The sequence below is a fragment of the Gymnogyps californianus genome, unplaced genomic scaffold (genome assembly GCF_018139145.2).
Source record: "Gymnogyps californianus isolate 813 unplaced genomic scaffold, ASM1813914v2 HiC_scaffold_93, whole genome shotgun sequence".
NCBI classification, from domain to species: Eukaryota; Metazoa; Chordata; class Aves; order Accipitriformes; family Cathartidae; genus Gymnogyps; species Gymnogyps californianus.
The window spans coordinates 129,177-145,726 of NW_026114486.1; the positions used below are offsets into that span (position 1 = coordinate 129,177).

The window sequence follows — 16,550 nt, forward strand, 5'->3', positions numbered from 1 at the left end:
AATGAGGCATTGGGCCCTCAAAACCAGGTCTGGAGCCTCAAAACTGGAGTTTCGAAACAAGAAACAAGGTTGTGGACCCGGAAGTGGAGCCTTTGGACTTTCAAATGAGGCACAGGAGTTTCTAAAAACAGTCCAAAGGAGGGTTTGGACTCTCAAGATGCGGCTTGGACCCTCAAAATGCCTGGCTGGATCCTAAAAATGATGCTTTGGATCTTGAAAATGAGGCTTTGCAAACTCCAACTGAGCCTCTGGAGCCTAAAAATGAGGCTCTGGAGCCTAAAATGAGGCTTCAAACTCCAACTTGGGGCCTTAAAAATGACGCTCTGGGCCCTTAAACTGAGTCTTTGAACCTGAAAAGCTTCAACCTTGTAACTTAGAAATGAGGCTTTGAACCCTAACAATGAGGGCTTGGACCCTCAGAATGAAACTGGGGGTCCTAAAAAAAGGCTCTGGGTACTAAAAGACAGGCTTGGACCCTAAAAAGGAGGATTTTGGCCCTAAAAACAGGGCTCTGGGCCCTCAAAATGGGGCTTTGGGCGCTCAAAATGAGGCTTTGGACATGAAGAAAATGAGGCTTTGAGCCCTAAGTGAGGAGTTTGGACCCTAAAATGAGGCTTTGGACCACAAAAATGAGGCTTTCAACCCTAGAATCAAAGCTTTGGACCCTAAAAAGGAGGCTTTGGGACCTAAAACTGAGGCTTGAGCTCTAAAAGCGGGCTTTGGACCCTCCAAAGGAGGGTTTGGACTCTCAAGATGCGGCTTGGACCCTCGGAATGCCTGGCTGGATCCTAAAAATGACGCTTTGGACCCTGAAAATGAAGCTTTGCAACCTCCAACTGAGCCCTTGGACCCTAAAAATGAGGCTCTGGAGCCGAAAATGAGGCTCTGGAAGCCCAAACTAAGACTTTGGAAAGGACAAATGAGGCTTAGGAGGCTCTCAATGTAGCTTTGGACCCTGAAAAGAGGCTTTCTGCCTGAAAAAGGAGGGTTTGGACCCTCGGCAGGAAACTGGGGGCCCTCAAAAAGGCTATGGGTACTAAAAGCCAAGTTGGGAGCCTAGAAAGGAGGATTTTGGCCCTGAAAAGGAGGCTCTGGGCACTAAAAAGGGTGGGCGAGATGCTCCAAAGGACCCTTTGCACCCTGCAAAGGAGGGGACCCTCTTGGTTGCTCTGTGGCCCCAAGCAATGACGCTTTGGTCCCCAATATAGGGCTTTGGGCACGCCAGTGGAGCCTTAGAGCTGGAACAGAGAGGATGGGCGTTCAAAAGGAGGCTTTGGGCCCTCAAAATGGGGCTTTGGAAATGAAAAGGAGGCTTTGAACCCTGAAGTGAGCTTTTGTGCCCTCAAACGATGCTTCGGTCCCAAAACCGAAGGCTTTGCTCCCTAAAAATGGGTCTTTGGAGGCTCACAAGGAGGCTTTGGGCCCTCCAAATTGCGGACGGAATCCTGAAAAGGAGGCTTTGGTCCCGGAAGAGGAGGCTTTGGAAGCTGAAAAGGAGGGTTTGGGCCAAGAAATGAGGCTTTGGACTCTAGAAAGGCGGCTTTGGCCTCTCAAAGTGAGGCTCTGGATCTTCCAAAGTCAGACTTGGGGCCTTAAACATGACGCGCTGGGCCCTCACAATGAGGCTTGGAACCTTAAAAGGGGCTCTGGAACTTACAAATGAGGCTTTGGTAACCTAAAAATGAGGCTTTGGGCCCTAAAGATGAGGATGTGGGCCCTCCAAGAGGGGTTTGGACCCTAAAAATGAGGCTTTGGACAGTGAAAATGGGGCTTTGGACTCTACAAAGGAGACTTTGCAAACTGAAACGGCGCCTTTGGAGCATCCAAATGAGGCTTTGATCCCTAAAAGTGAGGCTCTGGGCCCTAAAATGTGGGTTTGGGCCCTAAAAATGAGCCTCTGGGCCCTTAAAATGAGCATTTGGACCATGAAATGAGGGGTTGGCTCCTAAAAATGAGGCTGTGGGCCCTGAAAAAGAGAATTTGGGCTCTGTAATCAGGTTTGGACCTGAAAACGGAGACTTTGGACGCAAGAAATGAGGGGTTTACCCTGCAAGTGGGGTTTTGAGCCCTTCCGGGAGGCTTTGGGCCTTCCAATTAAGGTGTGGATCCTCAAAAGTGTTCTTCGGACCTGAAAAACGAAGCTCTGCGCCCTAAAACTGTGGAGCATAAAAATGAGGGGTTAGGCCCTAAAAATGCACACTCAGACCCTCCAAATGGGTCTTTGGAAACAAAAAATGAGTCTTTAGACCCTCCAAATGAGACCTGAGACCCTCCAAATGAGGCTTTGAGCCCTAAGGGAGGAGTTTGTACCCTAAAATGAGGGTTTGTACCACAAAAACTAAGCCAAAACTAAGACTTTGGGAAGGAAAACTGAGGGTTTGGTGGAGGCCGATGGGGTGTGGGGCCAAGTGGGCCCCATCCAGCCGCAGGCTGTACACCTGCTCCCCCTCTGCGTTTAACAATGGGGGGGACAGGGGGCTGAATTTGAGGGGTGTGTGTCTCCCATTCTCCCCTCCAAACCTGTGAGCAGCAGAAGTGTCCACGTCGCCTCCGTGCCGGTGACGACCATCTGTTCTGGGGGAGGGCTGAGGGGGTCGCAGTAGCTCCGTGCCGGTACGACTCCTCTAACGCTGCCTCACGGCCCAGTGGAACAGCCCCGCCTTTACTTCATCAACTTCTGGCGCATCCTCCAGCGCCGCCTCCATCACTGCTGCTCCTACCCCCGCCATGCCCGCCGGCAGAGCTGCGGCCCCTCGACGTCGTGGCCGCAGCGGAGGAAGAGGCAACGGCAGGAGGTGCTGAGGCCGCTGACCCAGTGGGGGACCTGGGAGAGAGGGGGCAGAGGGGTGAGGGGGTGCCTGGGTGCCCCTCCCCAGCCCCCAGCGGGTCCCCGTGGGGGTCTCCGGTGTCCCCCAGCCTCACCGCGACGAGAGGCGGATGAAGGTGACGCTGCCACGGGGCCAGCCCAGCAGGCAGCCACCGACCCCGCAGCTGCAGCCCAGCAGGGTCCCGTCCCGCATCAGCACCTGCGAGTGCTTGAGGCCGCACCAGATGACGGGGACAGGAAGGGACAGAGGTTGGGACAGGATGAGGACAGGGCCCCAGTGGGCACAGGGCCACTGTGGGGGCAGGGCACCCGTGGGGGTGACCATGGGGACAGGGATGGGCACAGGGCCACTGTGGGGACAGGGAGGGGCACAAGACACCTGCAGGGACAGAGACAGGGATGGGGACACTGGTGGGGACAGGACACCTGTGGGGACAGCGACGGGGACATGGCACCTACAGGGATGACACCCAGGTCAGGCATAGGGTCAGTCGCAGGTTGTACACCTGCCTCCCCTCTGCCTTCAAAAATGGGGGGGGTCAGAGGGCTGAGTTTGGAGTGTGTGTGTCCCCTCCAGTGTCACCCCCACCTCAAGGTGCTCTCCCCATCCCCTCAGTGTCCCCCCGCAAACCTCTGAGCAGCAGAAGGATCCACATCACCTCCGGGCTGGTGACGACCACCTGTCGGAAGCAGATGGAGGCAGGGAAGCTGATGCGGAAGATGTGCTAGGGTCCTGCTGTAATCCAGGAGGAAGAGGTGCTGCTGGGCAGTCACCAGCTTGCGGTAGCCGTGAGAGGGGGGAGACAGGATGGAGGCCATCAGCGCTCACTGCCGGCAGCGGCCCAGGCTCTGCAGGTACAGCCCCTTGGTGTCTGCAGGGGGGGAAGCAGGGACATTGTCACCGGCTGGGGGACAAAGTGCCACCACCCCCTCCTCCCTTGGCAATGGCGGGGACTCCCAGTTGAGGATGGTGGCCTTCTTGCAGGGCCGGGCGCTGGCAGTGGCGGGGGGGAGAGGGGTGCAGAGGTGGCACCAGGCGGCCTCGCTGTCGCACACCGCCTGGAGGTGATGACAGGCAGACCCACGGCAAGCATCACCCCCCACCCATCCTCGTCCACCCCACCGCCATCCCAGCGGCCTCACCGTCACATCCTCGTCACCGCCAGTCGGATGCCAGTGGTGATGGTGGTGAGAAGCCTGGTGGTCCATGGCTGCTGTCTAGTGGCCCGGCCATGGGATACTGACTCTCTGTGAGGCGGTGGCTCCCATGGAGATGGGGGTTCCAGAACATGGCGGAGGGGAGAGAGGGGGGAGGTGTGGAAGGGGGGAAGAGAGGCCCTGGGCCGGGGGCTGCTCGGCCTGGGGCAGGCCCCACGTGCGCCATGTCGAAGCCTGGCCTGGCTGCCGGCAGAGCCCACCGCCTTCTCACATCGGTCTTCACTGGCATAGGTGGGGAGGGCTCTCAGAGTCCTCCCCTGAGGTGATGCTGCCTCGGATTGGTCCCCTAGGCTGTCACTCTGGCCTGGTTTGGGGCCTGCCCTTCCCTGAGGTGATGTTTTCTCTCATTGGCTGCCTGGGATTTCTCCCTTCCTCCTCCCATCAAATAATGGGTCAGTTAGTTTATCAGTCACCCACATGCTGCTCTCCTGCCAGCTGTGGTTGGTGGAGCCAGCATGCCCCGCCCTCACATGATGCCCAGCTTTTTTGACTCCTGCCACCTGTCCTGCAGGACTCAAAGCCTGATTGGTTGCTTCCATATCAATCGTGTGCCTAGGCCCCACCTCCTCAAATGCGATTGGCTGCCCTGGGTCCACTGACTCCCCACAGACTACTGGGCAGACGTTGCCGGGCGACTAGCTCCGCCTTTACGCTTTAGACCCTCAACATGGAACTGTGCGCCCTAAAACAGGCTATGGGTCATAAAAGACGGGTTTGGACCCTAAAAATGAGGATTTCGGCCCTAAACCTGAGGCTTTGGGCACTGAAAAGGATGGGCGAGATGCTACAAATGACGCTTTGGACCCTGCAAAGGAGGGGAACCTCTCGGTTCCTCTACCCTTTGCCCCAGGGTGCCACGTACAGGGTAGGACTCTGGGCTCGGGGACAGGGAAACTTCCCCCGGCTCACGGGCAAGGCTGTGCCAGCCCAGAGCACGCAGGAGGTTGCCACCTCTCATCACCGGGACGCATGAAGACTCGCCAGCTTGGCAGAGCGCGGGTGCCTTTTCGTGCCCTGGGCTGTCTCAGGAGGGGGCTGGTCGCCTAAAGCTTCCCTCCTCCTCCCCTCCGGGTTTTTGTGGTCCAGTGGGGCAGCTGGGGCTCAGTTGGAAGGACACCCCAGGTCAGCGTGTGCTGTGCTGCCAGGGGCTGCTGGAAAGGGAGGGCATCGGGCAGCTCTCTGGGCAACCCTGCTTCCTTTGGGGGCTGCCATTTCCCCTTTGCCCTCTGCCCCCCTAAAGAAAAGCCTGCCACAGTTGACAGGTTGTGATCAAACACAGCTACTTTGGGGGGAAAGCCTGGCCGAGGGGTAAACTTGTCAAACACGACTGCGGCCAGGGTGTGCTGAGGGATCAGCTGTCCTGCAGGCAGCGGCAGAGGGCAGGAACGACGCTGCCTGCTCCGCATGCTCAGGGCGCTCCCCGCGTGAAGGACGCCACGGCACTGGCTTGGCTGATGCAGCTTTAATTTTCCATTTTCCCAAGGAGAGCTTCACCTCTCCCTGGCTTTGCAGGGCCAGCAGCACAGAGCCCTGGTCGATCCGGATGCCGGCCGCTTCCTGATGCCGGCCGCTTCCTGAGAGGAACTCAGGATCAGCATGGTCTGAGATGCCAGCGAACAGACCGAGGGCTCGACGTCTTTCTCCAAGGCCTTGAGGGCTGCGACAGAAAGAAACGGAGCAGAGATGAAACCCCCCGTGTCTGCAGAGACCCCCCAGGCATCCCCTCCAGATCAGGCCAGCCCCACTCGCCTCTTTCCCTGGCCAGGAGAGAGCTGCTGCACGGGAATGCCCCAAATGCCCCTGACATGTTCCCCTGCCCCTGAAGCGTTTCCCTGGAGGAGGGCAAGGCATGGCCGCACCGCCCCAGATCTGTTCCTAGCCCCACAAGCACTGCCCCCACTCACCGTCACAGACGTTACACAGCTTCTCCGGGCTTTGGTCCCTCAGGGGCCGCGCGGCAAGCCCTAGGCACAGAGCTTCGTCAGACTTCCCCTCCCCAGCACGCTCCCAGCAGCGCAGCGCCCGGCCCTGCCGGCTCGGCTGCCCGCCCTCCTCCCCCTCATCAGGGCTGAGCCCAGGGAAGACCAGTACCCGAGGGGGGTGGGACTGAGCAAGGCGGCCGCCAAGCCCACCTGCGTGGGCAGGGGTGGGAGAGGGAGGCCAAGGCCCTGCACGGGGCTGCTCCTTGCTGACAGTGCAGTGGCAGGGACTGGGGCCAGGCTGCCAAAAGAGGGACCCCGGGGGCTGTGGCTCACCGATGAACCTCACGGCCGCCTCTCGCACGGTGGCCTGAGCGTCCTTCAGGTATGGCAGGCTCTGATGACAGTATTCTTCAGCCCTGCTCCTGTCCTGCACCACCTGGAGAGAGCACAAGGGGATGGGCATGTCACAGCCCCTCCGCAGGTGGCCGGAGCAGGCCCTCCTCGCAGCACCCCGCGTACCCCTTCCCCGCCCAGGCCATTCCCATCTCCCAGCCAGGAGCCCCGTGGGGCTGAGGTTCAGAGAGAGCCACAGGCAGAGGGGAGCCAGGGGTGCTGAGACCTCTCCCTCCCGCTGGGTGCGGGGAGGGAGAGGGGCCTGGAGAAGAGCCCTTGGGGGCTCCGTGCGTGAGGGCAGGGAAGGAGGATGCAGCTCCGGGCTCCGGGCTCCGGGCTCCGGGCTGGAGCAGGGCAGGGGAGGCACAGCTGGACAGCCCTCCCCACGGGCACGTGGGGCAGCCCTCGTCCAGCCCGGGCCCTGGGGCTTGGGGGTTGTCCTCACCAAGCACTCTCCGATCCTCCACGTCTGCTGTGTCTGCAGCAGGTGTCGGAGCTGTTTCCACTTGAGGAGCTCTGCTGCAGCAAGGAGGGCTTCCCCGGAGGCCTGCAGAGCAGCAGAAGCTGGGAGATGGCACCACGGCCTGGGCAAGGAGACCTGGCATCCCCCTCCTCCTGGCTTTGTTCCTGGGGTGATCCCGCCCTCAGGAAGCTGGGACATGGCCTGGCCCAGACATCTGGGGCTCTCTTGGGCACAGCCCTGGGGGACAGGGATTGAGGCTCAAAGCCCTGGCCTCCGACACCTGCGGGGACAGCTGGGAAGCCTGGAGGGACTCGCGTCTTCGGTGGCCACGGGCTGCTGCTGAGCCCTGCTGGACCAGGTAGGGCAGGCCTGGGAAATGGCCGTGCCAGCTTCGCTGCCCCTGCTCGCGCTGGTTCTGCCGGGACCCAGCCCAGAGGATGGCTGCATGGGGGGAGCGGGGCTGGGAGGGCACCCCAGCTCCCCATCCACCTCTGCAGCAGGAGGCACGGCGGGAGGCTGGAGGGCGGTGGTGGGACCGGTGCAGGGCAGGAGGGGAGCTCTGCCCTGTCCTCAGTGACTCGAGCGGCGGGACCCTGAGGTGGCACATATTCCTAGGCTCTGCCTGTCAGCAGCCCTGGCCCCTGATGCCCAGACCAGCCCTGTGGTGTCAGCACACCCTGCCTCGCATCACTGCTCAGGTCTGAATCTGTACCTTGGCCACACTCTGGCTCTGGTCACTCATGCGAAAGAAGAGCGGGAGCAGGCCCTGCCGCACGTTCTTCCTCATTTGTCTCTTGTGTCTCCACGCCACCTTCTGCATCACCTCTCTGAAGAGGCGGAGGGAGAACTCTCGCAGCTGGCTGGACTCCTGCTGGGGAGGAGGACAGGAGGACTTCAGCAACAGCCGCTCCCTGCCCACGGTGAGCAAGGGCGTTAGCGTGCCTGACGTGACGGGAGATGCTCCGGAGGCGGGTCCTGAACAGGGGAGCTGTGGGGACCACATCTGCAGCGGTGGCTGAATGGCCCCGGGCCTGTGAAAGGCCACACAAGAGGTTTCCACCAGGTGGTGCCGACGCCTCCGAGTGCTCCCCCAGCCACCCAGCATTCACCACCAGCCGCACCAGCCACGCCAGCGCGGAGCTCCCCAGGGACGGGCTGAGGAGGAGACCAGCCTGGCTGGCCCTCGTCAATGCCTCCGGGGCACACGCTGCCGGCTCAGCCTCAGCCCCCCGCTACGGCGCCTGGGGAGAACGTCTGGTCCCGCCTGGCAGCGCAGCTGGGGGAGGCCTCGGGGCTCTGAGAACAGCTCTCGGCCTGCTGGTGCTTTGCACAGGGGCCGCGCTGGGACCCAGCACAGGGTCTCAGGTCGCCCGGAGGCACCAAGCTGTCAGGGAGAAGCCGTGCTGGGCTGCAGAGCCCAGGGGAGTGAGGAGGGGAGCAGCCCTGCCCGAGTGCTGACGGCAGGCCTGCGCTGACGGGCAGCTTTCCTTGCAGCGTGCCCATCGCCGTGGCTCAGGCTCCTGCAGCAGCCTTACGTGGTTGAAGAGTGGCAGGAGCTTCTCCGCCAGCTGCAGAGCGATGGGGCTGGCCTCCTGCCTCCTCATATGACCCAGCATGTTTCTGAAGACAAGCAGGGCCTTCATCTGGATATCTTCGTTGCCAGACTCCAGGGTCTCCACGATGTCTTCCAGCAGGACCCGCATTTTTCTTGCCTGGAGGAAACACACCATTTCCTTTTTGTGAAGCGCTGAAAGACCACCCTGGCAAAAACGCTCTGCTCACCGAGCACCAGCCTCCCGTCCGGCTTCCCTGGCAGCGGGCACGGGAATTGCTGCAGCCGCCTCCTGGCCGGCGGTGGCCACGGGCGCACGGGTGGGCATGCGGGGAGAGCGAGGGGAGGAAAGGGAGGGTAGGAGAGCAAAGACTCCGTGTCCCCTGCTCAGCCACCCCCTTTTCCGACCGGCCCGAAGCGCACGTGGCTTGGTAACCCTCTGTGTCTGGAGAGCTCCCCAGGAAGCCAGCAGGCCACTCCATGGCAGGGCAAGTGTTTGGAGCCGGCCCCCACCTCCTGGCTCCCAGCCAAGGCCGAGCCACCGTGTCACCCCCTGCGCCAGCCCCCAGGCTGCCAAGGTGGCTCCACCTGACTATGCCCCACTCACCGTCTCAGGTCTCTGCGACAGCGTGACGAGGCCTTGGAGCACCAGCGAGAGCATCTCCAGGCTCTGATGCCTCAGAGACCTCCAGAGATTGTACGTGGCAGCAAACTCCTTTGCTCGAACGTCGCTGGCGGCCAGCAGCTGAAACAAAGACGGCAGTGAGAGAGAGACTGGCAGAGCCTGCAGGGCTCCTGCAGGGCTCCCCACACTGTGCGGCCCCTGGTTCCTACTGGCAGCTCAGGGCAAGGGCACCGGGGCCAGAAAGCCCGTCCTGGGGGCAGCTCTGCCTGTGGAGGGCCGCTTGGCCCCCCCCGCCCTGTGCCTCGCCGCACACCGCACGGCGTCTTTGTTGCCTCCTCCTGTCCCCTGACCATCGTCAGCCTCTTGTTCTCACGCCTCTGAGGAGCGCTTGAGCAGCGTTTGGGGGCAGATGGGAGGGGAGAGAGCTGTGCCTGTTTTCCTGGAGAGGCACACACAGCCCTGCAGGTGAGCAAGGCCTGCTCTGGTCACTCACAGTCAGCTGGAGGATGCAGGTGTCCTCTAGGACGGTGCTGAACAGCCTGCGCATCCGCTGGTTCCGCAGTTCGATGCGCAGCTCCCTCAAGACCTTCTCCAAAGGCTGGAGCCGGGAGAACATCACCTCCCACATGGCCAGGGCAGCGCTGCAGACCCAGAGCGCTCTGTCAGCAGGGCTGCCTCGGCCACCGCCCCGGGACCGGGCCAGCCCCGCGCACCCAGGCTGTCCTGCAGCCCTGGCCCTGCCCGCCAGGAAAGAGCCCTCAGGGCTGTCGGGGCCGGTACCTGTCAACTGGTGGAGAGCACTTCAGCAGGCTCTTGACCACTTCCCTGGGGCACCGGTTGGTCAGCAGGAGAAGCAGGGAGTCCACGCTGTGCCGGGCTGGCGCCACACGGATGTGCTCCAGGCTTCCGTGGATGCCACTCATGATCTTTGGCACCTGGAGGGGACACAGGTGAGGATGGTGCTGCCACTGGAGCGCAGCCATTTCCCCAGCTGCTGCCACTGGAACCACTGCCCTTCCCATCCCTCTCTGCTGGCTTCAGCTTGGGAGGGAGGGATGGAAGGGGGAGGGAGGGAGGAAGGGAGGATGGAGGGAGGGAAGGAAGGAAGAACAACCCCTGAAAGGGCTCATGGGCAGGACAATCCAGCCACAGGCCGCTTACATCCGTCAGCCAGGAGTTCGGGTCTTTCATGGCCTCGTCCAGCATGCTGCTGGCCCCCTCCTTGTCAGAAATGCTGGCATCTGTCATGGCCTCAATGGCCGTGAGGATGATGTCTGTCCTCTCCAAAGGCTGGAGGTATTTGCCAAACACCTGTGGGAGGAAGGAAGGAAGGAAGGGAGGGAAGACATAATCACACCGAATGCCCTGGTGGTGATGCTTAGCTGAGCCACGTGAGCAGCTTTGGCGAGAGATGGCCAGCAGCGCTGCCAGCAGTGCCCGCAGGAAAGCTGGCAGCAGGGGCTGCAGTCACTGCGCGCGGCAGGATGAGAAGTGAGAAGAGAGGGCCCTCGGGGTGAGGGAGGAGGGCTGGGATCATGGGCACAGTGTGCTGGCCCTACAGAGAACCAGGGCTTGCTGGTGGCCAGGAGGGCTGGAGCTGCTGCTGGGACACTGGAGTGCCGCCCTCGCATAGTCCCTGCTTGGGGACAGCAGGAACCCTCTCCCCAGGGACACTGAGGCCATGCCAGCCCCGCTGCCTCTGGGTCCCTTTGCTGACACAATTCCCCTGCCGATGCCAGGGACAAGAGGCCCAGCAAGGGGGGAGCTCATTACCTTGGTCGTGGCGCTGGTGCTGGGCAAGGAATGACAGGAGATGCTGGCAGCTCCCCAGACCCTTTGGTGCTGTAGATTATCCTCTGGCCACGCACTGCCTAAAGAGGGGAGAAACACTGAAGAGTCGTCAGGACACAGCATCTTTGCCAGAGCGAGCTTTGGACTGGGAACGGCGGAGGAGGGAGGTTACCACCCACGGTCAGGGGAGGAGGTGGTGGGCAGGGGTGTAAAGCAAAGGGTGACGGGCGATGGCAACAAGATGGGAACATTCCTCAGGAATGACGGAGAAGGATTAGGAGAAGGGACAGCTTCTTGCTACAGGCACTGGAGGGCCCAGCGGGCATGATGCCCGGCTGGATCTGCTCTTCACTGCTAGGGAAGAAGTGCTTTTGGGACGTGGTCATCAACGGTAGCTGGGGCTGCGGGGCCTACGAAACAGCCAGCTTTGAGATCCTGAGAGGCGTGAGGAAGGAGAGCAGCAGAGGACAGATCCTGGACTTCAGGTGAGCCTTCAGCTTCTGCAGCAAAATGACAGAGTTGGGATCCTACAGAAAGCAGCTGTGAAGGGCAAAGGAGGTGAGGGAAGCTGGCCGACTTCCATGGACAGCCTCCACCAAGGCTCCACAAGACCGGTCCATCGCAATGCTCACGAAAACAAGCAGACGTGTCAAGAGATGCGTGCGTGTGGAGGGACACAGGCCACCACGGCTCCTCTTACATCTTTGCTGCTGGAGGAATCTGAAGAGGTGGTGAAGAGCATGCAAAGCCGCACGGCTGGTCTCTTTGTCCTTGCAAAAGCTGAGAAGGATGAGACGTCCCAGCAGCTCTCCCAGGATGGGGATATGGATGCCGCCGTGGCAGGCAGGGCTGTCGTCCTCTCTTCCAAAGGGGCACCAGGCCTGGGCGAGGGAGGCGCAACATCAGAAGGGCTGAGGAGCAGCAGCCTGGGCCAAAGGCATGAAGCCAAGAGTCTGCCTGGGCTGGACGGCCGGTGAGTCAGAGCTTTGCAGGGCCCTGCCGGCCCCGGCTCCCAAAGCAGCTAGAGCCGGGCCGCATCCCTGCGCAGGGAGAGCTGCCAGGCCTGGGCTCCCGCCGTGCTCCTGGGGCAGTCCTGTCCTGCGCAGGACTGGGGGCAGAGCTGGCTCCCGGCAGAGAGGGGACTGGGGAGAGAAGACCGTGGGGAAAGGAGGGACCAAGACCCCTGCTGCAGGGGCAGAGCCTTGCTGAGTGCCCTGACCTGTGCCCCAGCTTGCCTCCCAGGCACCCCTGAGCTGCAGGCTGCTCCGGTGTGCAGGGAAGGGGAGACGGCCTGGCTGGAGGGGGCCTGGCTCCTTACCTCCAGTGAGGAATAGCTGGCCAGCAAATAGCTCAGCATCCCAATCCTCCCCACGGCCCTCTCACGCACCGCCGCGCTCGGGGACTTGGTGAAGGTCAGCAGCATCTGGGAGGAGAGAAGCTGCTGGTGTGCCCTGGGAGCAGACGCCCGTGCCAGCAGAAGCAGCACTGCTGAACTCCGGGCTGGACTCATTCCATTTTTGTTTCCAGGCTTCCTCTGAGCTTGGGCAAAGCCTGTTGTGGGGTTCCTGACCCAAGCGTCCCCCGCAGGCCTGGCCCAAATCTCCCAGGCCAACCGGGTGGCCAGGCAGGCGGGCAGATGCCACCCCCAGTGCTGCCTCTGCTCCTTCCCGTGCCCTCCCCCAGAACACAGCCCCGTGTCCCCTCTCTGGGGAGGCAGGGCTTGCAGGCAGGAGCCTCCCTGGGGGTCTGCAATGGGGGATGGGGATATGGCCCCCTGGGAGGGCGGGAGAACAGAGCTTCAGGGCCGGACTCCCCATGCAGGACAGGCAGGTCCCAGTGGGTCTCTGCCCCATTCAGCTCTGGGGAGGAAAGCACGAGGGACTGCGAGGCAGGGGGAGAGCAGGCACCAGCTGCCACCGCAGCGCTGCCTAAATCAAAGGGCTCAAATGCCTCCCACTGCTTTGGTGCAAGGAGATCTTGGCGGGGGCAGAGCTGTCCCAGCAGCGCCACGGGCAAGGCTTTGCCGAGACACGAGAGGACTCTGCGGAGGGGAAAGGGACTTGGACTGCAGCCAGGTGACACCGGGCTCCCAAAGAGCATGGTGGGCAGCCCCCGGCTCCCCGACGGGAGGTTGGCACCCTCCCTGCAGTGTGGTCTCTGCATGGCACTGGGGGGGGACTGTCCGTTCCAGAGTGGCCACTCTCTGTCCTCCAGCGTGGAGAACAGCTCCTGCGAACCACAGGCTTTGCCCGTGCCAGACCTGCAAGATACTCTGCAGCTCCTTGCTGAGGCTGGAGGCGGGAGAGTCGAGTACCACCGTCTGCAGCATGGTGTCCATGGCGTGCAGGGTCTGCAAGGAGGACAAAGGGCGGTGGCAGTCTTTCCCTCTCACCCGCAGGAGACGGATCTGAACTCCCCGTGCAAGGGGAGGAGACCCACGCTGCCTGGCGGTGCCCGGGAGAGACCTCGTGCCAGACAAGCTGCTGTGGGCAGCGCAGCCTGCGGCACTGGATGCGGCCAGGCCCATGGGAAGGGGGCGAAGAACGAGGGTGGGAAAGCAAAGCCAAGAGCCTGCCCTGCCTTGCGTGTCCGGGCGTCTCTCGGCACAGGGCAACCAGGGGGCCCCAGGGGAGCCCAGAGCTCCTCACCCAGCGCTTACCTTGTGGTAGAGGGAAGTGTCCAGGCCCTGCATGTCCTCTTTTGGAGGAAGGCAGAAGACACTGCTGAAGCAGGCGTCTAAGAGGGGTATCGTTTGGCCCTCCGGCACCGCCTCCGCTGAGCTGCAGAGAGAGGGGCCTATTGGACACAGGGGCTGGGAGCGGTGCCTCCAGGCGCCCCTGGGGAAGGGGTCCCTGGGAAGGACGGAAGCTGTGGGGGGAGCCCTGCCTGGAGGCACCTCCTCCCTCCCCGACCCTGGCCTGGGCCAGAGGACACTCCTGATGCCTCCTGCCCGCCGGACAAGCCGTGAGCAGGGGAGAGCAGAAGCCCTGCAGACGTCACCGTCTGACTCTGCCCGGATAGGGGGTGCCCCCCGGCCAGGCCCAGGGCCGCTGGCTGTGGAGAGGTGCCAGCCAAAGCAGGGGCTGGGCAGGTACCTCAAGGCAGCGATGGCAAGCACGGCTTGCTGCCGCACCGCCGTGCGCAGGTGATCCCTGGGCTCCTCTTGCAGCAGCGCCTGCAGAACACAACCGGGGTGGGACCCGTCAGCCGCCAGCACCCAGTGCCAGCAGACGTGGCACTGGTCGGCGGGGCTGGCCGAGCTGTCCGCCCCCCCCCCCCCCCCCCCCCCCCCCCCGGTCCCTGCGCCCTCCCAGCTGTCCCCCCACGGTCCAGCTGCCCGCCCCCTCCCCGCTTCAGCGCTGTCGTCACGGTGTGCCGGTGCCTGGGGGCCTTGCCCCCTTCCCCAAACCTGCCGGGTGTCCCCTCACCCTGATATTCTCTGCCAGCTCATCTCTGGGGCAGAAGACATCCAGGCCCTGCGACAAGCCCTTGTGCCTGGTGGCTCTGCACAGCGTGCGGATGCTCTGGAGAAAACGCATCTTCTGGGCCTCGTCCTGGCAGCCGGGGGACAGGGAGACAAAGGGGGAGCGTGAGAGGGGGAGAGACATGGCCAGCACGACCAGAGCACTGGGGGTGCAGTGCCTGGTGGAAGACCTGCGGGGGAGCCGCTCTGCCCAGCCGGCAGCCCTCCAGCAGCCTGGCAGCAGGCAGCAGAGCTGGGGGGGCCGACAGGAGACGCAGGCACAGCTGCCAGGGAAATGACTGCCGTTACCTTTTCTGTGCTCTTGAGAAAAGCCTGGATGCAGCGCACAGATTCCTTTTCACAGACAGCTAACCAGCTGCCATCTAGTCAAGGAGGAGAGCAGAGAGGGCTGTCAAGAGGGCCCCAAGGCAGGAGAGAGCAGAAGCAGCAGCTCTGCCCTCCGTCCGGCCCCGTGCCCGCTCCCCCTGGCGCAGTCTCCCCGGAGGCACCTGGGCTTGAGGGGGCCCAGCAAAAGGCCACTCACTCACCGGTCTGCAGCGGCTGGACCATGCACACTTCGTAGGGCTTCAGGGGAGAGCTGCTCTCCTGGGGAGCCCTGGCCTCCCAGGCCACCCTGGGGCGGCGTGGGGGTCGCTCCGCCATCCTGCGGGACGGAGCAAAGGGGTAGGGGTGGGGAAGGGGGAAGCTTCGGCGAAACGCCTTGGCGCCGCGGGGCTGCCGGGGGCGGCGGGGAAAGACGCGGGCTGCGCTCAGGGGCTCCTCGCCAGTCCCACGCTCCTGCCCTTTCCCGTCGCCGTCCTGCCGGACACTGCGGGCTGGGGGCCGCAGCCGCGCTGACCACATGCAGCGCAGTGGGGAGTCACAAAGGGAGGTCACAAAGGGCCCCACTGTGACCCGCCGCCCAGGCAGGGAGGGGCAGGGCAGCCCCTGGGAGGGCACGGGGCCGGCTCAGCCCTGGGCACCTGGGTGCTCTCCGCGTGCCTCCAGGCTCCCCTTTGCCCTCACGTCCCCTGGGGACCTCCCTGTTGCCCTCCAGTGTGCCCCAGAGCCCCGTGTTCACCTAGCCGACTGATTCGAACAGCAGCTAAGCTGCTCCTTGTGTGGGCCTTTAGAGATTGCTGGGGATTTCTAGGGTGGGCAGCAGAGAGGATATGCAAGGATCCGCTCAGCTTGTTTCTCGAAAAACCTCATCCAGCTGACACAGGCCGGGTTACTTCAGTCCCACAGCGTAGGTTCAACTACAGACCAGCAAAGCCCCTTCAGTAGAACACGACCAACTCGCAACTGCTACGCAGAAGGATCTGAAAAAGGGCTGCCTTGCCCTTCTCACCTCCCCTGCTCGGAGGCTCCGGCTGCCTGTCATCCAAGGCCGAGCTCTGGCACAGGAAAGCTGCGCAGCCCTGGCTCAGACTTCCCGGGAAATTGCTAAGCTGTGAGAAAGACCAGAGTCGAACCTTGCAAGGTGAGAAAGGGGAAATGCGGAGAGAGGTTGGACGGTTGTAACCTGCACAGTTAGGAACTCAAGCCTTCAAGAGGAGAAAATCCCATCAAAAGATGGAAAAATCCAAATGGAAAAAATCAGCGAGCTGGAAGACAGCGACTCAGCAAGACTTCAGATCAGCCCAGTGCACGGAGCAGGGACCCCGACCCTTCACCCCCTGCCTGAAGCCTGCCTGGCCAGCAAAGACTCTGAAGGGTCTCCTTCAGGGAGCATGCTAACACCTCCCATAGTGCCTTGCTCCTCTTTGCCACCTTTTGTGTAAAGCAGGTTTTTTGGTTAAATTGCGCACACCCTGCTCGCAAAGCAAGAGATGCAACGAAGGCACCCAGTAAGGGAACGCTACAGCTGGGACCTAAAGTGATTTTTTTTTTGAGAAGGCAAAATTGCCGCTCAGCTTTTTCCGGTTCAGCCACATCTCAATGCTCTTGCACAGTTTTCACTCGGATTCTCTTCAGCCCCAGCTCACGCAGAGTTCACTCCTTCAAGTCCATCACCATTTCTTTGCTGGAATTCTTACTCATCAGAGTCATAGACTGACTGCGCTGCTTCTCCTCTGTATCAAATTGGACTCTCCTCCGACACTACACTCAAAAAGACTAACAAACCTCCAAAAAACAACCACAAAAACCCACACCACACCAGCGCCAGGCCCTCTGAAAAACCCCAGTGCTCTCCATGGCACTAGGAGAAAATGGAGCCTCTTCCTTCAGTTTACCTGCTAACTAGGTAGCTTCCAGTATTTTTGCACGCTCTTCCCTTGGATTTCTTTTTCAA

General features: G+C 61.9%; 1 protein-coding gene and 1 long non-coding RNA gene across 4 annotated transcripts; both read right to left on the minus strand.

Annotated features, from left to right (window-relative positions):
* Positions 1–2,765: 2,765 nt before the first annotated feature.
* On the minus strand, positions 2,766–4,511 carry LOC127029284 (uncharacterized). The gene is made up of 3 exons (XR_007768168.1): positions 3,971–4,511; positions 3,459–3,699; positions 2,766–2,824 (listed from the first exon to the last, which is right to left on the minus strand). It is a non-coding gene; the product is annotated as an uncharacterized LOC127029284 (long non-coding RNA).
* A 979-nt stretch (positions 4,512–5,490) lies between these two features.
* On the minus strand, positions 5,491–13,539 carry LOC127029281 (uncharacterized). 3 transcript variants are annotated; one of them, XM_050914851.1, is made up of 15 exons: positions 13,451–13,539; positions 13,052–13,141; positions 12,110–12,214; positions 11,492–11,672; positions 10,774–10,871; positions 10,162–10,311; positions 9,781–9,935; positions 9,494–9,641; positions 8,983–9,120; positions 8,359–8,535; positions 7,536–7,691; positions 6,806–6,907; positions 6,301–6,403; positions 5,950–6,009; positions 5,491–5,702 (listed from the first exon to the last, which is right to left on the minus strand). In XM_050914851.1, exons 1-15 carry the CDS (start codon positions 13,481–13,483, stop codon positions 5,536–5,538), a joined length of 1,863 nt encoding a protein of 620 aa, XP_050770808.1. In that variant the 5' UTR covers positions 13,484–13,539; the 3' UTR covers positions 5,491–5,535. The 3 variants fall into 3 exon arrangements, with proteins under 3 accessions (XP_050770808.1, XP_050770807.1, XP_050770809.1); XM_050914850.1 differs by having other exon boundaries at positions 7,536–7,694; XM_050914852.1 differs by lacking the exons at positions 11,492–11,672; positions 12,110–12,214; positions 13,052–13,141; positions 13,451–13,539 and having other exon boundaries at positions 7,536–7,694; positions 10,774–11,126.
* Positions 13,540–16,550: the final 3,011 nt, after the last annotated feature.